This window comes from Haematobia irritans, chromosome 1, assembly GCF_050003625.1.
Source record: "Haematobia irritans isolate KBUSLIRL chromosome 1, ASM5000362v1, whole genome shotgun sequence".
In the NCBI taxonomy this organism is placed as follows: domain Eukaryota; kingdom Metazoa; phylum Arthropoda; class Insecta; order Diptera; family Muscidae; genus Haematobia; species Haematobia irritans.
Window position 1 is genome coordinate 84,480,328 of NC_134397.1, and position 23,991 is coordinate 84,504,318.

Consider the following 23,991-nt stretch of genomic DNA (forward strand, 5'->3'; position numbering starts at 1 on the left):
GAATGTAACATGAATCCAAAATTGTACATACGTTTTGATGGTTTGGTTATAACTGGCTTGCTTGCATTTGAGGGTTCACCTGGGCCAGCAGCATTTATTGCCTTAACTCTAAATTCGTATTTACAGTTTTCATCCAAGTATGGTACCGTTGCTTTGCATTCCTCTCCTAGAGGTGGAGCGTTAACTTCAATCGCTTTTATCCATTTGTCAGAACCTTCCTCCTTCTTTTCAATGACGTATGCAGTAATGGGAGAACCACCATCGTTGATGGGAGGTTTCCATACAAGATCTACATGATCCTTATCCCAATCAACGGGATCTGGGACTCCAGGTCTACCAGGTGCATCAAATGGATTTTTGGCAATTATTGAGTGGTCTCCATCCAAAGGTTCAGATTCGCCCTCGGTATTTACAGCCACTACACGGAATTTATACTCTTGACCTTCGACTAAATTGTTCACTTCGGCAAAAGGCTCCTTTACGCGAACAGCAGGAAGCCAGCGTCCAGTGTCTACATCCATTTTCTCGACAATGTAGTATTCGATGGGTAATCCACCAGTGTCTAGAGGAGGATTCCATTTGAGCTTACAGCTTTCTTTTTGTACATCGCTGATGCGAAGAGGTCCCTCTGGTTTGTCAGGTCGATCAAGTACGTTAATTTGGAAGGAGGCTTCATCCCGACCGGACTCATTTTCGGCCTTAAGAGTGTAAAGTCCAGTATGGAGTCGTTTTGCGAATGGAATTGTTAATTTTGTCTTATACGATTCAAGGTCAATATTAACGTCGTCACCTTCAATACGAGCTTTGTTGTGGAACCAAGTTTTCGAAGCTGGAGGTTCTCCCGATACTTTAATATCAAGACGAACGTGGCTTCCAAATTTAATTGTAATATCTTTAATGTTGGTGCGGTCAATCTTGGGTGGTGCAAATCGGCATTTTGCGACTACTGGATCGGAAGGCTCTGAAGGTTTACTTTCTCCAGCTTTATTAACAGCTTTAACACGGAATTGATATTTTGTTCCCTCAACCAGATCATTGACGCGTGCACTTGGCGTAGGCGATTTTGTTTCCATCGCCTTTACCCATTTGCCTGTGTTGCAGTCCTTCTTCTCGATAATATAACCTGTAATAGGAGCACCGCCATCGTCGTCGGGTACCTTCCATTTTAAGTCTACGTGATTCTCGGACCAATCCTGAATTTGAGGCTTTCCAGGAGCATCTGTTGGATCGAATGGATTTTTGGCTAATGTAGGAACATCTGTAACCAACGGTTCAGATTCGCCCTCGGCATTGACAGCCTTTACTCTAAACATATACTCTTTTCCTTCTGTAAGACCTGTAACATTTGCTTCTGGATTTTTGGTAGTCAATACCGGTACCCATCTTCCCGTCTCTGTATCCATGCGTTCAACAACATAGTGCTCAATGGGAACGCCACCGTCATCCTCTGGTTTCTCCCATTTGAGAGTAACTCCGTCGGCCGTTACATCAGAAACCGCCAAAGGACCTTTAGGAGACTTGGGTTTGCACAAAACTTCCAACTCTAATTCGACTGTGTCTGTACCAGAATCGTTTTTAGCGGTTACCACGTATATACCTCGGTCAGATCGCTTAACCTTTGGTATGATCAGAGTCGTCTTGTAGTTTTCATTCTCAATCTTAATCCTATCAGTTGTCTTAAGAACTTCACCATTGTAAGTCCAAGTTACTGTTGCTGGTGGCTCTCCTTTAACTGCTGAGTCTACATGAAGCATTTGTCCACTTCTTAAAGTTTTCTTCTGCAAGTTCTTTCTATCGATATGGGGCTTGAGGAAACGAGGTTTAGCCACAACGGATTTGGAAACATCACTTGGGTCACTTGGGCCTGCTTTGTTTACAGCAACAATTCTGAATTCATATTCGTGTCCTTCCTCGACGTTGGTTACTGTTCCTTTAGGAGTATTTCCCAGAGTAATAGCAGCATCTACCCAAGCTCTTCCAGATTTATCGCGCATTTGAATGATATATTTCTCAATAGGAGCACCTCCATCATTTTTAGGTGGATCCCATGCTAAGTCTACAAAGTCCTTATCCCAGTTAGTGGGTTCTGGCCGACCGGGTTTGTCTGGCTCATCAAATGGATTTTTGGCAATGATTGGTTTCTCTGTTTCCAAATCTTCAGATTCGCCCTCTTTGTTTACGGCGCGAACACGGAATTTGTATGGTTTTCCTTCCTGTAAACCAGTAACCTTGGCATTTGGCTCTGTACTCTTACCACATGGTAGCCATTGACCTGTGTGTGGATCAAGTTTTTCAATTTCATAATAATCAATAGGAGCCCCACCGTTATCCTCTGGTGGTTCCCATTTCAACTTGCAACCATGTTTAGTGATATCATTAACTTGCAAAGGTCCTTTTGGTTTTCCTGGTTTACCCAATACAGTAATATCAAGTTCAGCCACATCCTCTCCGACCTCATTGGTGGCTTTAATTGTATATTTTCCAGACATAGGACGTTGAGCACGCATAACAAAGAATTTGGTGTTGTAATCAACGTTTTCAATTTTAATGCCTTCATCAGACACAGGGCTATCTTTAAAGAACCATTCAACCTTCGGTGCTGGTTCACCCTTAATGCCTATATCGAGGTCAATTGAGAGACCAGCCTTAACTGTCAGTGGATTTAGCTTTGTCCTGTCAATATGTGGTTTAACTGTGGAGTAATATACATATAATTAGCTACAATTAACTATAATGTATACTTTTATATACTTACGGAATCGTGGTTTGGCCGTATGCCAGTTCGTTTGTTCAGATGGTTCAGATTGACCAGCCTTATTATTGGCACGAACTCGGAATTTATACTGGTGTCCTTCTTCTAATTTTTTAACAACGCCCTTACATACGGGACCTTCGGTTTCAAATGCTTTAACAAATTCTCCTGTGTCCTTATCCATTACTTCAATAGTGTAACTGGTAATAGGAGCACCTCCATCACGTATAGGAGGTTCCCATTTCAGTTTAACGTGATGCTCATCCCAATCTTCTAACTCTGGAAGGCCAGGGGGAGCTGATACATCAAATGGATTTTTAGCGGTGATAGCTGAATCCGTTTCCAGTGGATCGGATTCTCCTTCATCGTTAACAGCTCTAACACGGAACTGGTATCTATGATTTGGTTCCAATCCCTTTATGTCCTGCTCGGTCTTTTCGGGGTCGGCTGTTCCTGCTGGCACCCATCGTCCTGTAGCTGTGTCCATCTTTTCTATGACATAGCCGGTAATAGGAATACCGCCATCATCTACAGGCTTCTTCCATTTAAGCTTACATCTGTCATTGAAGATATCGCTTACTTCAAGTGGTCCCTGTGGTTTCGATGGTTTATCTAATACGGTAACTTCAACCTCAGCCTCGTCAACGCCATTAATATTTTCGGCTTTAAGTTTGTAAACACCACTATGTTTACGGGCAGAGTCCAATACAGTAATTTTGGTATTATAATCCTCCGACTCAATTCTTATACCTTCAATTGGTATAACTTCGGTATCTTTAAAGAACCATGTTAGAGTAGGGGCTGGTTCACCCTTTACATCAACATCAAATTTAACTGTTTGGCCTGCGCGCAATTTAAGTGGCTTCATTTTCTCGCGATTGATGTGGGGTTTCACTGTACATTAAAAAATAGATTTATAGGTTAATAGAATTTAATCTTTAGCGAAACTTATCTAGTTTTGTTATGCATAAAAGCTTTATTTAATTATCAATTGTGGAAATACAACAATCCTTTTTGAGAAAATCCAATGCGAAGCAATTTTCAAACGTCGAATATTATGTATCTTACAATTTCTTGGTTTTGCCGTTTGTGGATCAGAGCCATCACTGGGTTCACTAACACCCGCTTTGTTAACTGCTCTAATACGAAACTGGTAAACGTTACCCTCTATAAGACCATTTACAGTAGCTTGTGTCGCTGGTGTCTATAATAGTGAACAATAAATAACGTTGTAGAAATTGCGACTTTTAATATGACAGATATACTTACATCGGTTGTCAGAACTTCATCCCAATGAGGCGAGTATTTGTCTTTCTTTTCAATAACATAACCTGTAATTGGGGCACCTCCGTTATCCATTGGCGGTTCCCAGGAGAGTTTCATAAAGTCCTTATCATAATCTTCGACCTTGGGTTTACCAGGCCTGTCGGATGTATCGTAAGGATTCTTGGCTATGATGCTGTGATCAGTTTCCAATGGTTCTGACTCTCCTTCTTCATTTACAGCCCTAACACGGAATTGATATTCATGGCCTTCTTGTAGTCCTTTCACATCCATTTCTGTCTCACCTCCTGGAACGCGACCAACTGGAACCCACCGTCCATTTTTCTTGTCGAACTTCTCGACTTGATAGGCAGTAATCGGTTTTCCACCATCATCTTCTGGCTTTTTCCATTTCAATTTGCAGCCATCCTTTGTAATGTTCTCTACCTGTAATGGACCCTTGGGCTTTCCGGGTGCACCCAATACATTAACTTCAACTGTTGCCTCATCTTCACCGTGTTCGTTTACAGCACGAATCTTATACATGCCAGTATGTTGGCGGACGGTATCAATAATAGAAATTTTTGTATTGTGTGGTACATTCTTGATTTCGTAATTTGAGGGTAAATCTTCGGGCTTCAGCTCCTTGTCGCCATGATACCAAATGATAGTTGGAACTGGTTCACCGCGAACATTTACATCGTACTTAACAGGTTTTCCGGCGCGAATAAGCAAAGGCTTAAGGTTGGTGCGATCGATTCTGGGTTTAACTAAAATAAAATATTTAGAATTATTCATTTTGCAGAACTAAAAGTTATCTAACTTACGTTTCTTATATTTAACAACTTGTGGGACACTTGCATCTGATGGCTGTGAGGGTCCTGCCTTATTCACAGCAATAATTCTGAATTGATATTCCTCGTATTCTTGAAGACCATCAACCTTGCCTTCAAGTTTATCGCCAGGTACTTCAAGGGCTTTCTCCCAGTTCTTTTGGTTTTTGGGTTTCTTCTCAATAATGTATTTTTCTATTGGAGCACCTCCATCGTTAGTTGGGGGAGTCCATTTCAATGAGACACTTTCATTGTCATAGTCGGTAACTTCAGGGGTACCAGGTTTATTGGGTTCATCGTAAGGATTCTTGGCAACAACGCCGACCAATGTGGTCAGTGGTTCCGACTCGCCCTCCTCATTGACTGCAGATACTCTAAACATGTATTCTGATCCTGGATTCAAACCGGTAACAGCAAAACTTGGTGGTTCCTTTTCTCCAGGAGAACGACCAATGCGAACCCACTTGCCAGTGGCGGTATCCATTTTTTCAACAACATACTCTTTAATGGGAACACCACCGTCGTCATCTGGTTTCTTCCATTGCAAGTTACAACTGGTCGCAGTTACATCGTTTACTGCAAGAGGTCCCTTTGGACTACTAGGCTTACCCAAAACTATCAGTTCAATCGTTTCTGTGTCTACACCCACACGATTTTCAGCTTTCAAAGTATACATGCCGGAGTCCTTGCGTACAACATTAGATATTGTGAAATCTGTATGGTAATCGACATCAACTATTTTTATGCGATCACCAGTAGTCAATGGAACATTATCGCGCCAACTCCAGCTAAGCGTTGGCACAGGTTCACCAATAACATCCACAGACCATTTGTGCGTGCGGCCACTCTTGATTGTGACACGCTTGAAGGTCGAACGGTCAATTTCAGGCTTCACTGTATACGAAGAGTTAATGAAATACTTTCCAATTTAACCAATTCTTAAAACCAAAAATCAAGCGGAAGCATACAAGCCAATCTCTGATACTTTTATTAGCGTATATTTTGCCCAGATGTCTCTTTACTATATACATATGTACTATAAGTTAATATTGATTAGTTTTCGCTTGCAAAAGAAACCTATTTGCTAATGCCATGTACAAAAGCTTTTATGAATAACAATTGCACGCCATAGACAATGTACTTACAGTTTTTATGTTTGCACAGATGGTTATCAGTTGGTTCTGATGGTTCCGATGGTCCGGCCTTGTTCACTGCCCTTACGCGGAAATTGTATACCATCTTTTCTTTAAGATTTTCAACCTTGCATTCTGGAGTGGGGCTTTCGGTTTTCGCAACTTCGGTCCAAGCAGGTGAAAATTTGTCCTTTTGTTCAATGACATAGTGCAAAATGGGACGTCCACCATCGGAAGGTGGTATTTTCCATTTTAGTGTGACGCTCTTGTTGTCGTAGTCATCTATTACAGGTTTTCCGGGAGGACTTGGAGGATCATATGGATTCTTGGCCACAATAGCATCTGTACACTCCAAAGGCTCAGACTCGCCTTCCTTATTAATAGCTTTAACACGGAATTTGTATTTCTTTCCGGGTGTAAGTCCCTTGAAGTTAAAGGATGTATCATTGGGACCCACTTCGCCAGCTGGTATCCAACGACCGGTTTCTTCATCCATTCTTTCCATTGCATAACCAGTAATTTCACATCCTCCATCATCTTCTGGTGGATTCCATGTCACGGTAATATGATCAGCTCGAATCTCTGTAGGAGTTAAGGGTCCGCGAGGAGCAAGTGGACGGTCCAAAACTATTAACTTGGCTTTAGTTTCCAATGTACCCGAACTATTTGTAAGGACTAGTTTATATGTATCAGTGTCTTTCCTGATAGCCTTTTTAATTGTAACACAAGTGTTGCGTTCCATTTGATGCGAGCATATACGTTGGTTATCAAATACCAATCGTTGTTCACCTTTGTACCAAGCAACCTCAGGTTCAGGTTCACCATCGTATTTAATTTCAAAGCGTACAGTTTGACCCTTCTTTACGGTTATATTTTTCAAATCATCGCCTACAATAAATGGTTTAACGAACCTACACTTAGCAACAATAGCCTTTGTTTTATCGCTAGGCTCGCCTGGACCGGCCCTGTTAACAGCACGAATACGAAACTCGTATTGCTGGCCTTCTTTAAGACCATCAACGGTACCTGTCCTTGCATCTCCAGGTACTTCTTTGCCGGTAACCCAATCATTGGAGAATTTTTCTTTATATTCGATAACATACGACGTTATTGCATCGCCGCCATCGCTCTCAGGTGCTTCCCACTTAAGATCAGCGTGGTCTTTGTCCCAGTCCACCAAATCCACATTTTTAGGTTTGCCAGGTTCATCCCAGGGATCTTTTGCAAGAATTGTATTTTTGAAAGTGGCTGGTTCCGAAGAGCCAATGGCATTAACAGCGCGAATTCGGAAGCGGTATTGTTTTTTGGGAACCAAATCTTCAATGCTTTTCGAGCAGGGTTCATTAGGTAGCACTTCTGCTACAGGTTCCCACATCTGTTTCTTACTCAAGTCTTGCCTTTCAATTATGTACTTAATAATTGGTGAACCGCCGTCGTCTTTTGGAGGATTGAACTTAATTTTACAGGATGTTTGATAGACATCTGTAACGTCAACGTCTGCAGGTGGTTCGGGAACATCTTGGCATATAATTTTAACATCTTTAACATCATCGCCTTGGCCGTTGCTAAGTTTAATTTGATATGGGCCCGACATATCGCGAGTTGGCTTCTTAATTTTGAATGTAACCTTATCCTCTGTTATGGCAACTTCAACGTCCTTTATTGGCAGAGGTTTTCCGTCCTTCAGAAGTTTAGCTTCGACTGGAGTCTGTTTAGTGCCTAGAACTGTACAAATTTTATAGAAAACATTACAAAATAGTTAGTTATGGCTTTCGAGTTAAGTCGTTGATATAAAAAAAAATTAATAACAATGCATTAGACAAACCATCTTCTGATATGCATCACAGTCAGGATAAATTCAGCATTAAACATTTTTTCCTATCAAGAGAGAACTTCGGTCCAAATTTTCATAGCTACACTGGTGATAGTTTCGCTGCAATTAGGGCATATTCATTCTAAAAATTTTCCCTAATCAATTCGACCAACCTATTTGTCCTCTGTTCGTTAAGTCTTATCGTTTAATCGTCATAGGGGTTTAAGATGAATTAAAAAAGTAATGTGAAGATTGAACAGAAAAACCAACAAAAACAAAACAACAAATATTTATTATTTTTCATTAAAAATGAAATACTCATTGATTTTTTATGAATTTACGATATATTTACAAGATATTCTACATTAACTTTTAGTCTTACCTTTACCGAAATATTCTTCATATTTCACGATTTTTGTGAAGAAGTTTCTAAGACTTTATGAATATTTTACAGAATATTTTTCTGCATGAAAATTGAAAAATACATGCAGTGAAATTGTAAAGTGTTTGCCCTTGGCATAAAATTTTCTCTAACACGTTTTTCGGTTCTTTAATGTATGCATCAAGGCAGAACATTCGAACATCCTAAGTTGAAAATATTTTTCATTGTATTTGTTAGGGGGAATGTCAAACCCATAATCCCCGCTAGCTACGACAATGCCCTTAATAAAATATATTTCCATATAAAGAAATTCTAACCATCAAAATTCTGCCAGTAATGAAACAATTGTAGTCCGTTGATTGTGACTGACAAATCCTCCTAAATATGCTTTGGTTTTTATTGTCTTTATTTGGGCTCTATGAACCCAAAAAAGAATAGTGTTGACTTTAACCATTGTGATCAATGGAACTACTTGTGTTTTGAACCTAAAAAGTTGTTCTGGAAATTGAATTCCTTTACAAAAAGAATATCTTATCACGAAGGAATTTCTTCGGTGCACGTTTTAGGCGGTTTTCTGAACACATAGTTTTCATATCAGATTTATCAACAGGGTGTAATGGGAGGGATATGATCGTTCTAACTTACCCTTGTATGGCACTTCAATGACTACTGGACTTGATATGGGTCCGGCAAATTCTTCCGGACAATCAATATTTGGTTTGCTTTCTCCTTTACGAACGGAAAGCTTGCAATTCGAAACAAGTTGCCCAGATTCACATGAAATATCACCAGCATCACTCATTTCTAAGCTATTGAATACCAATTGATGTTTACCACCGCCGAGATTTTTAATTTCGATACGATCGTTTGGTTCAACTGGTTCACCATTGAACTTCCAAACACATGGTGCTGTCTGGTCCTGTAGTTCGACTTCCAAGACAAGTTTCTCACGCTCCACAGCATCGGTATTCTTAAGCTGTTTGTTGAAGCGATTTTGATCTGAAAGAAATATTAATATATATTACATATGGATTGATTACTAATATAATGTGTCTCACGCACAATTAATAATAATTTCGGCTTCAGTTTTGTCAGCGTTTGTTGTACATTTGAACATTCCAGAATCGGCCACTTTACAATCTTTAATTATCAATTTGCGCTTGCGACCATCTTTAACAATTTGCATGCGCTTATCGGGCTTAATTTCTTCATCGCCTCGCCACCATTGTACTTCTCCGGCCGCATCATCTATTTCACAGGCCAAGGTAACTGTATCCTTCTCAACACATTGTTGTGACTTCAGAACCTTGACAAATTTATATGGATATTCGACTATTTTCAATTTGCATTCTGTTTTGTCGGGCTGTTTATCCAGTTGACAAGTATAGGTACCAGTATCTTCCAAGACACACTCTTTGATAATAAGTTTGAGATTTCCATTGATATCTTTCGAAATAAGATATCGTGGATCGTCCGATTCGATTTTCTTTCCGTCCCTCAACCAAGTTACATTAGCCATGCTACTACTTACGGAGCACTCCAAGCTGGTTTCATGCTGAGTAAATCCTTCCAATTTCTTTTTCAGTGGTTTAGTGAATGTGTAGGATGGATCAGCCTCTTCAACTGTCAGGAAACCGGTAGTTGATACGCCTCCAATTTCAATGGTGTACTTGCCCGTGTCTTCAACTTTGGGAGTTGAAATAATGAGTGTGTAAGTATCGTTCTCATTTTTAAACTTATATTTGCTTCCAGGGAAACATTCCTTTCAGGGGGAAATTAAAAACCAAAATATAGGTTAGCAAAATTCAAAAACTCGATAAGAATACGGAGCAGGATAACGCCGCTTTTTTAATAAAAAATACCAGCATTAGAAATACAAATAAATCAAATTCAACGCCTTTTGGATCGTTAGTTCTATATTTTTTTATATTCTTTGCTCTTATTTTGATTATTAATAAATAGTCTGTTACTCAAAAATATTTGTTTCGCAAGAATAAAGCAATAAAAGACAGAGGTTGTTTTTATAAAATAGTATATAATATAATCCTTTAATATATAATATTTATGGCTTAATATAAGAAGGCATCGTCTCTTCTGTTAGAAAACTGGCAATATTCTACCAATATTTTCAAATGAGAAATAAAATGCGTTGCTTGTTTTTATTAAAAATTTTGTTACATCTTTGGTTGTGTTTAAAATTTTACGGATTTTATTAACTTTAACTTTGAGGAGTAACGAAAATGAAACAAAACCATTTTTTATATTAAGCCATTTATATATTTACTGCCAGTTGATTTTCAAAGGTTATAGAAGTTTGGTAGTTGCATTTATGTTTTAATTTCAGCCAGTAAAACTTCTCAAAGTGGTTGTTATATTTGAACTAAACCTAGAATTGTGCAGCTTTTAACGATAATTAATAATAAAAAGTTTGCCAATTGTGTTGTACAATCAAAGAATGAAACAGGCAGGATTCTGCTACTAGATTACTAAACTATCCGTAGGGCTACGAAATGGATTTCTCAGCGATTATACGATTAATTGCACAACTAATAGTAAACAATTTGTCATTTAATCATATGATATTGGTGAACAGCGGTCAAAACACTATGGGAACAACCTGGATTTACTGGATACTGGATTTTTATTGGAACATAGCTAATATCTAAAACATGATGAGATGAACAGCACAACAGCCAGTATTCATCCCTATTGAAAATCTTTGGACTGATATGTAATGAAATTTGGGCTGTTATATTCTTGACAAAAAAAATACCGAAGTTTTACGAGGCCGTCATTACCAATAAACGGTATTCAACAAAATATTAAACATACAATGTATTTTCCTACAAATTAAATTAGGTTCGCCATAAAACTTTCATCAATGAGGATAAGAACAGAAAACTGGAACAGGTCAGAAAATAATAAAAATACTTCTTATTTGCTGACCTGTTCCTGTTTTCTGTTCTTATCCTCCTTGATTTTAAATGATTAGCAATAGGCAAATATTTCTTTCAAAATCCCCTATACTGCCTAGTGCAACTGTGGTTTTAGTAAAAAAATGCGCTTTATGTAACCCTTCCCGAATTTTCATTGTAGATGAATGTGTTTGTGCATGTGCAGAGACGGGTTTGTGTTTGTTTTGATATATTTGAGAAGTTTTTATGTTGGCCAAAACAGAACGAAACTCAATTGTTTGCTCCAAACTTATCTTAAGTCAAAAGAAATCAATAGCTCAACTGTTAATTTTATGTTAAAATCATAATATTCACCGTGAACTGAAAAGTGTTCCAATGTTTACATTTTCTACTTGTAAACAATAAACAACTGTTAAATCCACAAATCAAATCTCGTTATTTTGTCAGGTCATAAACTAATAAAAAAAATGCTGATGTAATTGTTTTTCATTACTTTATTCTTGAAATATTACTATTCTCGGATATTTCGATACAGCTTCGGTGATCATCTTCAGCGAGATGTTATATTTTAGAAAGAAATAGACTTTCTCCTTACAAAGTTCATGTCTAACTGTGAAACTTTAATAAATAATCAGTTTGTTCGTAAATTGTAATCAGCGAGTGTATTTGTTTGAATTTTATACTACGTTTACGCCAAAATATCTTTTAGCGCCAAAAATTCTTTAAACATCTAAAGTGTTTTGCATTGACAAAAAAAATAAGTGTTCGTCCATTTGCGGACTTTACAGCTATGCTTTGTTTACAAACAGAAAAAGTATACATTGTTTTTTTATTATTTTACACTGAGTATTAATTACCAGTTAATGTAGAATAAACTTGTTTCTTTCGAATTAACACAAGATTGGAGCAAACAATTAAGTTTCAATCGTTTCTAACCTAATATATGAAAACATAAACAAAGTCATATGTGCACATACATCTACCATAGATAAGGTATAGACGTGTTATGTGAATTCACAGCGCTGTGGTTCGTCTGCACACCGTAGATGGAACTTTTTCGTCTGCAAATGAGCGACTTTTTAGTTTGGCTTTATTTTGTTTTCTTTCTTTTGTTCACTTGATGAAACACCAAATATTGTAAAAGCATATAAAATTCTATACATCCACACCTTTTTTGTTATGTAAATTGACTGATTTGTATGGTAATTATCACAATGGACTGAATAGTCTAAGTGAGCCTGAAATTTAATCGGGCTGCCACTTTAACCTTTAACCTATGGTAATTCTCGTTTTCCAAAAAGAAATTGAGTCACTTGACTGCGCAATTGATTGCAATGAATTGAGCACTGCAAATAAGCAAAATCATTATGAATTGTCAAAAGACGTCTATATCTTTCATCTCTAAGTACTGAAATCGGAATTGTATATGCAGTAAAGTGAAATTTGAACGAGATGTTGCAATTCTCTACGAGACAGGTGATATTTCCTCATTGAAAATTTACTGAAATCAGTTCAGTAGACTTCGGACAGTGTGAACGGAGTATTATATAGACGGATCCCTAAGGTAGGCATATATATATGGACACATTTTTATGTAAAACATACGAAGTGATATATTAGCTGCTTTTGTACTTCCTTTTAAAAAATATTTAAAATAAAAATGTTATGAATAATAATATCAAAATTTTTAAAATGTGTGGAGACAAAAGTGGATACTAGTTCTGATGTTTTAGCAAGAAATTTAGCCCTTGCAAATAAATGTACGGAACGACTAATAAGGGAAAACCTAAAACAAATTATAGCATTGCGTTTAATTTCTACTCTTTTCTCACTGTGGTTATAAATTAACATTTCGAAATGTACGAATGGTACGTTCTTTTGTAGTATATTATTGATGTTTCGTTGAACTTACAAATTTGTGTTGTTTTAGCAAATTTAACCAAAAATGGCGCTGCGTCCCCCTAGAACCTTTTCGTACACCGCCCATTTGGGAAGCTCTGTACTAAATGCTACTATATAATAATATAGCTAATACCCCAATATATGTTAATCGCATGCTTAGAGATAATTTCCTTTATAATAATTATTACTTCTAATTACATAATAATCAATTGGCAGTAAAATTGTAAAATATACTTGTGCACTTGATATTCGTATAATAATGAAAAATATATTTATTTTCTACGTGGCAATTGTTTCTTGTAGATACTTACGTCTTTACGGAACAACCATTTTGGTTTGCAATTGGGCTTGCTGAAACGTGCTTCAAATACGACCTTCTTGTCCTTTCCTTCCTTTGCGAACTGATCAATCAGGGGACTCAAGAATGAATCTTGTTTCTACATGGCGGTAATTTCGATATAACAACGTTGTCAAGCATAAATATCATTTCAAGGAATTTGATATCATTTCAGTAAAAAAGCAAGTAAAATAATAACACAATATTACTTTTCGTTGTCGAAAAATGGGACAAGAAATTTAATTCCAGTTTCGTTACACCAAAAACAAAAAAACATGTATGACGTGGTTTTATATCATTTATAAATCCATATATGTTTCTAATATGTGTCTTTCTTCACATACAAATACTTAACATAATTTAACATGCACACATATTTTGTGAAAATGTATATACCTACATGTTAAAAATTTGTGGTACATGAACATACACAAAAAAAAATAATATATATAGATTTGTTTTTTTTTTTTTACAAAAAAATAAAAAGAAACTTTTAGACAAATATAACAAAGTTAGAGATTCAAAATATTTATGTTTTTGAAAAAAAAGGTACACAAAATCCCTACAATATATTGGGATTGGAAACATCAAGATTCGAAACAATAATCTCATTAAATTTTCTAATATCCCATGCATGCAATACCTTTCTGTCGATGTGATATCTTGAAAATAAAATCCTATGGGAAAAAAATGCCAAAAAAAAGTTCTACGTCAAAGGCTCAAAGCCTGTCAACACCAAAATGCAATTAAGTAATTTTCTTAAAAATATTGAATCCAAAAGGAAGGAAACCATATTTCATTGTGAAAATAATTAGTTTCACTTCGCTCGCTCGATCACTAATGTAGTAATTGGAACCATAAATTGACATCTTATTGGTTAATGATTTTAATTTTCAGCTCTAGAAAATATTTAAAAATAATTTAAAAATATTATGTGGTTAACACATAAATGAGAGCACAAATTTGTATACGATAGTAGAACTGTTAATTAATTGGAATCAAAGATATCGAACCTCTTCACGCCGAAACGGTTGAAGAATTGGCCAGTCTGGTATCAATTCAGCCAATGATGGTCTACGCGATCCTGGTGGCTATATGTTTAATGCGGAGGAAAGCGCATCGTTCAGAAGAAAAATGTTCATGTTAATTTAAGCTAATATAGTTTTGCTGATCATTATTTCAATACGGTCCCGAAAAGGCAATGCATAGAGGGAATGCAAACTTCCTTTAGAAGTAATATAATGTATTTTTCTAAAAAGATTTTTAGTTTCAATACGAAGACAATATCCTAATTTCAATTTTAATGGATGTAAAAGAGAAATTTTTGTTTTGGATTTTCCTTTAGGAAAATTAATAGTTTGTTTAGTATACTAATTATGAACCAAATATGAATATATTTATGAAGAAAGCCAATGAATCTCATATTTGTTTAACAAACGAAAGAAACAACAAAAAGGTAAGATTCTCTCCGATACTATTCTAGCTTATTGAAATGTAGGTTTCTAAATCTCTTTGTTACGAATAAGCCAATGCTAAGAATATTTTTCGGAAAATAAAAGAAAAAGGTTTGGTTAATTTAATTTCTTGGAATATTTGTTATGCAGAGTTCACCTTAATAATATATCGAAGTTTGTAGTATATTGGGATTATATTATGATTATTGTTTGAAATATTTATAATGCAATTAATGTTGTCATCATTTCTGCACTGATGGCTCCAAATTGGTTACCTGCAAGCTCTTACTCCGTGAGAAGGCTGTTAAGATGGCAAGCAAATATGGCCCCATTTAACCTTAAACGGCACACTAGATATGCTTGTGTTCTCAAGACGTCAGATTTCACTTCTGATATCTGCTATAACGGTCGCTGCCTGAAAGGCGATTTTGCAAAAACTATTGGCGCGAAGTATAATGACTACTATATGAGCAGTAATGATGCGGAGGAATTGAAATGATTTGAAATCGTGCGAATTAGTTTAACACGATTTCAAATTAAATTTATGTTCACATTATGGCAACGCAAATTAGGCGATGGGTTATTTTGCAAACAGAGTAGTTTTCGGGGTTGCCAAACGCTTCATTACTTTAGTGGGTAGAATCAATCTTAATATACAGAATATTAGAAAAAAAACAAGAAATAAACTTCGAATATGGGCTTGATTGGTGCAAATCAACTCTTACGCGTATATTACGTCGTAACGGCATGCAACAAGCCGTAAAATATTGAATTCGCAAGCTCAAACACAAGCCATTTCAATTCGGCAAAATTTTTGCGAATGCGTTTGCCGGAACAGCTTATTAACCCTCTAATGCCCAAGCCCGCCTTTAGGCGGGCTTCATTTAATAAGGAAGCTTTTAGTAAACCACACCTTAAGGCAACAAAAATGGGCAAAATAAAAAGAAAACTTATTTTAAACTATTCAAGAGGATTTGCAACATATGCTGTATTTTACGGTATAAATTTTTCTTGCTTAGTTCTCTTGCTTTTGTGTCGTTAACATTGAAAATTTAATAAGCTAGCAAAAAATTGGGGCATTAGAGGGTTAAATAACAGTTTTAGCACGCTTGGATTATTGAAGTGTACAATCACCCAATTTTTCGAATATGATTACAATAATCAAGTTTCTATTATATGCACCCAAACTCGAGTTTATCTCATGCAAACAAAGTGCAAAGGCTGGGCACTACCTCGGTGTAACAAACACCTCTCCATACTGTGTGAATCGTTGAGTTCATTCACCAGAATATATGGGCAAACCATATGCGAACATCGGTCAATATTCTTTCAATGAGCATTCGCAATCCAACAAAACCGAACTCATGAACCCAATAACCGGTTCATCTATTGTTTCAGATATTTTGGATTCAAAACGCAAGTTATAGTATGAACAATGCATAACACATTCCAAAAGAAAATATTTTCTAAGCTTTCTAACAAAATATCCTTCCATTGTATACTTTGGGTGGACCCAATTACATATTTGAATTCCCTTGATATTGAAAAGTTGACTTATGCACGGCCTTTGAGATTTAAAGATTGATTCCTTTGGAATAAATTCCAATACGCCATTACTCTCTATTTTTTTATATTCCTTCATATATGTCTTTTTGTCATTAAAGTATCTTACCCTTTCGACTTTTTTCAATGCTGGAATGGGTTTTTCAGTTTCTTTTAGATCGCCCCAATTGGGATCTTCTTGTTCTTTGTCCCATTTTTGATAACGACGTTTCTTTAGCATGGCGCGGAAATCCATGCCACTTGAATCGGAAACATATAATTGCATTTCAGCCGAATCTTCGCCATGTATGTTGGATACGACAATTTTGTATTTTCCTTCATCGTTGGGCTTACACTTGCGCATACACAGAGTGATAGTATTTGTTTGGCCGTCGGTCAAAAACTTGTAACGGCCACCCTCAAGGATTTCACTAACACCTTTGTAGAATTTGAAAGTTGGAGCAGGATTGCCTTCTACGCCTACTGTCATGTAGGCCGTCGAATCTATTGATTTTTCATGAAACATTAACATTTAAACATACATTTAAAACGTTTATCCACTGACATATAAACAACTTAACAACAGAGATCATTATCATTACTTACCTTCCACAACTGAATACGACTCTTGTACGTCCAAAATTTGTGGTGGTCCCCCATCGCCGATCTCCCGCAGAGGGGTTGATGGTTTGTTAATAAGATCTTCAAGATCCTGTATACTTGGACGGCGCACATCGATAGAGGGACGTCGTTTCTGTACATTGAACAAATCCATTCACGCAACATTTCGATAGCACGGACACGACAAGGATACATAAAATATTATTAGTCAATAATAATGACATGATTGATTTTGAATAGTAAAATTATAAAAATAAATTCAAAATAAAGGAGAGGGGTAGCATTCATTGCATAAATGGTCAGCATACAGTTTTAGTTTATTTACTTCTTCCTACAATTCATAGCTACTACAATGCTTATAAACACAAAAAAAATAAATGTTAGCACTTTCGATTTCTACAAATAATCAACCATAATTGTTAATATAATGAAAAAAAAAACAAAAATTAATTACGATGTGATAGACATTCAAGTCTACAAAAAATAATAAAACTCTGTTATATATATATCGGGTAGTGGAAAAGAACAAGTGTACTTCATAGGATACTCTCTTACCACAGCTCGTACTCGAGGGGTTTCGATCCATACAAAACAAAAATACAAGTTAATTACATAGGGTGTGCTATAGCCTTACGTCTATCATTGGTGTATGTATGTGTTGGTGTAAATAAGCAGATGTATATACTATATACTGTATTTTGGGTATATGCAAATTTCCCATCGACTGGGGGAATTTTTAAATGTGCTATAATTATGTTCAAGTGTAATGTAATTGTTTAACAAAAACAAAATTATTATCCGAATAAAACTAATAATAATGGTAAACGATATTTCATGAGGGTTTTGTGAGGTCATACGGGCAGCGGTGCCAACTCTGACGATTTTTCGTCATTTTGACGATTTTTGAAGGTAAAATTTGGCCTTTGACGATTTGACGACGATTTTAAACAACTTAGTTATGAGATGACGATTTTTTAAAATGCGCGACTCAAGTGTTTCCTTTTAAGGGGTTTTATGTCGATTTGACGATTTTTCAAAGTGATGTAGTTGTAAGTTGACGATTTTCATAAGTTGGAATGTAAACAAATTATTTTGGATCTCAATAATATGACAATTTATATGTAGCTTTCTCCCAGCCCCAGTGTCCAATGTAGAAAGTAATTTCAAAGCAATCAACATAAATAAACCTAAAATTCGGAAACCCTTTGAAACTTAAACATTGCAAGGTATTCTTTTGTCTAAAAACTATTTAAAGCAAAATAGCTCTGATTGCCATGAAGCAATTTAGTTAAATTCACTTTATTTATTTATTCATTACCGATAATAGTAACAATAATAAAAATTATACATGAGCAAGTAATAAGGATTTAAATTCGCTTGGAGAATAGGACATTTTTCTGGCAAGAAAATTTTGTTAAACAATGTAGTACATGTGGTCACAATCAGATATATTAATTTAAATAATAATATTTAAATTAATCGTCGCTTAAAAAACTGGAAACTATATGACTTAATTAGAGATTTAAACGGCATTATTCATGTAACTAAAATGAATAAAACTCCTTTTTTAATAACAGCTTTATTGTGTATACAATATATGGATGCCTCAGATGTTTGAATAAAACTTTTATTTTGTTCCCAAATCTTTTTTTCAACTGTTTTATGAGTGACGATTTTTTGACGAATTCTTTGGGATGAATTGACGATTTTGACTAAAAATATTTTTAAAATTGACGATTTTCAGCCCAAAACAGTTGGCACCACTGCATATGGGTATGGTATTGTAATCAACATTGTTTTTTACTATTTCGCTTTAGGGCGAAATTCGTTTTTCTGGAAAATCGACGATTAGTTCTACACTTACAAATTTTTAACTGCAGTTCAGAATTTATTGATTTTCGCCTCAAATAAACGTCTTTCTATTAATCTTGTAAAATGAAGAGGTTTGAGGTTAGTGAATAAGAACAGAGCATATTTCCATATCCATATATTTAATAGTGTACACTATTTTATATTTTTAATATCTACACCCAGAGAAAAAATATTTTCCTCCGGAACGAAATTTTAGACAAACGAAGTTCCCCATCTCTGCAACGTAGATTCTTCAAGAGTAAATAAACTCGAATTTATGACATGCATTGCAACGAATATCTCTAAATTTATTATTCGCTTTAAAACTAAATTTGTTAGAACCAAAAGGAAACTTTGTCTAAAATGTCGTTCCTCTGAAAAGAACACTCTACTTTGAGTGTAATATAATAAAAAAAGAACCGGATCACAACTCTTTTCTTAGCCAAAATGAAAATCTACTTGAAGTCCTATTTGATAGTGCCAACTAAAATGTTCAAACACTAAACATTTGTTCCCATAATTTATAATAAATTGTTGTTTGGTATAATCCGTGTTTTAAGTGAGTTTAACTTCAAATAAGTTCGTATTGTTAAATGATGCTTAATTTCAGGTAAAAATTACCCATATGAAGCAAGTGGGAAAGCGTATCTGGGTATGCACTCGATAAAATTATTGCATTTGCATTGAATTTGTTCAAATCAATTCTAACTATTAAATAAAAAATCATTCCCTTAATACACGTGTACAATAATGTGTCCAATTTTAGTGGTCCATGCTAAAGTTACTCCTTTTTTGAAAGAGAACGACTCAATATCTAAAACCAATTTATCTGTATTAATCAAAATGTAATGATAAATGACATAGAAGGAATATTGAATCAACGGAGTCCTTACCGACTCACATCTCAACAACCTACAACTTTATATATTTAGGGATATATCTTTATAGAATAGCCAGCACCCACTATTCTATTTGTTGCATCAGCATCACTCATAGAAAAAAGTCTGCTGTACTAAGTTCGAGTTCAGCCGCTAAAATCAAATATAAATCTATGAAAGCAGAATAACTTTTATGGCATATTTTATTACAACTTGGTGGGGAATTTTATTACAACTTGGTGGGCAACAATTGAAAAAGTGTATTTTCTTTAAAATAAATTATTAAAGAAGAAAAGGGCTGTTTTAGCGCGATAATGCCAAATTAATATCTACAGTGCGGTATCTGTAAACAGATAAAATCTACTATCTAAATATATACAACTGAAAACAAATAGCCCAATAGGGTGAGTACACCCTCAAGGTGGGTATTAAGTTCAAGTTTAGCCGCTAAAAACGTCATTTTTTCACGATTACTTTTCTTTAATAATCCATTTTAAGGAATACAAACTTTGTGAACATTTGCTTTGGGCTTTTCCCCATCAAGTTATAATAAAATTTGCAACAAATACGTATAATTTCATGCATTTTTCTTACTGATTTAGTTTCCACTTTAGTGATTTTAGCGGCTAAACTCGAACTTAATACTCACCTTCAAAAACAAAAAAAAATCGCTTCTGTATATATTTTCAGGATTGCATATATATTTTCAGGATTGGTCCAAACAAAATATTGTTTGTATTTTTGAAACATATTATGTTTCACCTTAGGGCATACACTGGTAGTAAAAAATTTTCATGAAATTTTCTTTGTGTGAATATATTTTTAAAGCGCCAATTGGTTACTTCCATTATTTTACTTGCATTATACTCTCTAGGTTTCTCTTTCTAAACACATATATGTTTTTCCAAATTTATATATGTTTGCATTTAAGCATATTATATTTACAAACATTTTATGTCCCAAATATAATATGTTCTAACATATTAACATATATGTCCCAAACATGTTATGCTAGTTTATGAAAATTATATGCTTGCACTTAAAAATATTGTGTTAAAAAATTTGAGTTCCAAACATATAATTTTTATACCCAAACATATGGAAAACAGTCTTTTTCCAGTTCGAGTTTAGCAGCTAAAATCAAAAATAAATCAGTAAAAAATTAATAAAATTATACCTCTTTGATGCAAAAGCAACTTTTTATGAAGATTATATATTCTTTAAAATGGATTATTAAAGAAATGAATTATTATAGAAAAAGTTAAAGTGAACTTTAAACCTACTTTTCCCACATAAATTCTTTGATAAACTGTCAAATCTTTTTATTGTACATGGGTAGTAGTCAATACATATGAGCAAATAAGGTACATTAGATATATTTTTTATGAAAGCGGCGTTTGCGAAATAGTAGTACCTAAAGGTCAGTAAAAAGTTATTTCGCTGTAGAAAATGTTCACATTTCTTTTTAATAAAAACACAATGTACAGTCTCTGTATAAGTGTTTGTTAACAACATCACTTGCACTTCTGATTATGAGATATGTTCCGAAATTCGGTATCGCAAAATTTTTGTTTGGCCTAACATAAATTTTGGCAACATAGTTCTCTTCAATAAGAAACTCAAATACAAATTAAATTTAAGTCCGATAGTACCTCAATTTTGTTCTTTAGAAGAAAACTAAATTTTTCCGATTTGCGATTCCGAATATCGGAACTTGGGGTATAACTTCTGACAAAAAAATTTCTTTAGATGAAAACTTAACAAAATAATTTCCTCTGAATTTCATACACCGTTTCATGATATGGAGTTTCGAATCGAAAGACAACTTACATTCCTTCGGAACGAAAACTTACATCAAAGTTTAGAAAATAAACCCGACTGTTTCTGTTTCTTTTTCAGCGTCAAAAAATCATTTTTATTTAAAATTTCTTTCCTCCGGAAAGAAAAATCTTTTTTATAGTTATAGAACCACTTTTAGAAAATATTTACCAAAGAGTGTGAAGAGTAAGATAGTTGTAAGGAATATACATATTAAAAACTACAAAGCGAAACTGATACAAATGATAACAGATGCAAATGATGGAACGACCTCAAATAGAATTCAAGTATTTGTAAATAAATCTCCTTCTACAATGTGTAACTGACTGTGTGTATAGTTTTGAAGCAGAGTGTTCGTCATAATAATGTTGTGTGGGTGTGCATCGAAAAATGTGTAGTGTAAATGGTGTAGAGAATATAATTAAAATTTCGGCTAGTCTTACAAAAGACTAGCCCCTATTAAAAAGGAACGTGCACAATTTATTTCAAAGTCAGTTAGTACACATGCATATTTAACTACATTTAAATAAGGGCCTAACAAATGATATATAATACACGGCAATTTGGAAAAAAAAACTTATGATGTCAATTATGTTGATTATATATGTAAAGAGCCTAGTATAAATTGATATAGTATATCTCCTTAACACAAAAAGCTATCACGTCCCTTTTATGTAAAGTAATCACATTAATATTCGTAGAGTAATATTGCAGACTCTGAAATTGACAAGTTTTGAAAGTAGATAATATTGTGTGCTTATATATCAGTGAAGGTGCATATATTTCTACATAATGATATGTCTTTTGGTATAGGTCGCACAAAATCTAACTCACCAAATGTTTTACATTTCGCTACGCAAGTTATTGAAAATGTTTTTAAAATAATTTTCTAGGCGTCATTAGGATCTGGATTGCCTTTCAAAATTGAAGGCATTCTTATTCTTATTACGTGTAGAATTTTGTTGATACATTCACCTCGACCTAGCCAGTTCTTAAGGTACATGGAATTTACATTTTAGTTTATTGACAACATTCGACGAATTCTTGTGGAAGTCATAAAATTCTATTTAGAATTTCTAATTCAAAACTAAGGGACCTTCGCCTTGAGTACAAGTACATATGGGCAGACGGACGGATTTACATTGCTAATTACAATCAGAAAATCATACTAAGACGATCATACAAAGACATTCCTCTGTTTGCCCAAATTATAAGGCCTTGTACAACGTTTTAAGTTGCAATTATTGAAACGTTGATTTTGGTCCACTTCCTAATTAAAAATAATAAAATGCCAATTTTACTCTTGGGGGCATTTATTTGTATTATGATATTTCTGCAATGATGTCATATTGATGTCATTCAGTTATAGTAATTCATTGCCAAATATGTTTGTCTTAAAATAATTCTACAAGAATGTAGTGTAAAATGCTATATTTAATTAAAAAGATTGGGACTTTATTGTCTGAATTGGTGACATTATTCGGTAACTAAAAGTGTTTCAATCGTTGTTTCAAAAGGAATCTTTGGACCAATGAGTTAAATTTTCAAATGCGCTGTTATTATTTATAACAAATAAAATCCTATTTGACAATAACATAATTTATGGCGATTGTCTACGAGAATTTATTTCCATTTAAAGGAACAACATCGAAAGAAAGAAGACATAACTTATAAGAAAGCAAACATTTTTTGATTATGAGAAATTAGTAATTTAAAACAATTCAAATATTGCAAAAACTGCAATTGTAAAAGCTTCTTATCTATTATGAATTTCATTGAAATACACATGGAAACATGTGAGAAAAGATTTTAAATCTGTTTGTTGTTTAATATTTATTGAAGTACTGTACAACACATTGTAAGTAGAGGATAGAGAACTCAAATCAGTTTAAACTGATCTGAAAATATGGGTTCCACAAAAATATTAAATCGAACACATTTACTACTATAAAATATTAACTAAATTACAATTACAATTATAAAATATTAACTAAAATTAAATAGCATTACATTTTGAAGTTCAATTTGCTAAATATGTTACACTGAATTATGGGATCCACGGTGAAATTGAAGGGAAGAAGAGTTTTTCATGTGAAATATAACTCTTAGAATTTGTTATATTAAACATTTATGAACGGATTTTTATATTGCTATATAATGGACACCATATTATATATATATGAAAAAATCATTTTTGGGAGTGGGAAGGAATTTGAAACATCCTGTCTGTTAAACGTGTAGTGTACATGTATCTACAATATTCATCAACTTTAGATAGCAACAACACACAATGCTTATCGGTGAAGTATTTACATAAAGTATTTCGATATATGTATATATATATATATGTTATTTACATATATGAATATGAATTTAAAACTATTCATAAAATAAGTAAAAAAAAGTAAAAACCTGTTTAGAATCACCCATTTTGCAAGAATATTGTTCGCTTGCCCGCTTACATAATTATAGTGATTTTATAAAAAGAATACATTTA

The 23,991-nt window shown here is 34.4% G+C and overlaps 1 protein-coding gene across 26 annotated transcripts in view; it reads right to left on the reverse strand.

Annotated features, from left to right (window-relative positions):
- The window catches only part of bt (projectin protein bent), a 91,219-nt gene that overhangs the window by 12,774 nt on the left and 54,454 nt on the right, over positions 1 to 23,991 (reverse strand). For 13 of the 26 annotated variants that reach the window (XM_075291014.1, XM_075291017.1, XM_075291016.1 and 10 more), the window contains 12 exons: positions 23,907 to 23,951; positions 16,933 to 17,080; positions 16,457 to 16,830; positions 13,305 to 13,430; positions 9,239 to 9,938; positions 8,822 to 9,175; positions 5,994 to 7,706; positions 4,843 to 5,742; positions 4,022 to 4,785; positions 3,821 to 3,956; positions 2,756 to 3,646; positions 32 to 2,692 (listed from right to left, as the gene is read on the reverse strand). In XM_075291014.1, the coding sequence (XP_075147129.1) occupies positions 32 to 2,692; positions 2,756 to 3,646; positions 3,821 to 3,956; positions 4,022 to 4,785; positions 4,843 to 5,742; positions 5,994 to 7,706; positions 8,822 to 9,175; positions 9,239 to 9,938; positions 13,305 to 13,430; positions 16,457 to 16,830; positions 16,933 to 17,080; positions 23,907 to 23,951 (8,812 nt within the window). The remainder of the gene's footprint in view (positions 1 to 31; positions 2,693 to 2,755; positions 3,647 to 3,820; positions 3,957 to 4,021; positions 4,786 to 4,842; positions 5,743 to 5,993; positions 7,707 to 8,821; positions 9,176 to 9,238; positions 9,939 to 13,304; positions 13,431 to 16,456; positions 16,831 to 16,932; positions 17,081 to 23,906; positions 23,952 to 23,991) is intronic. The other 13 variants (XM_075291023.1, XM_075291007.1, XM_075291006.1 and 10 more) reach the window with 3 other exon arrangements.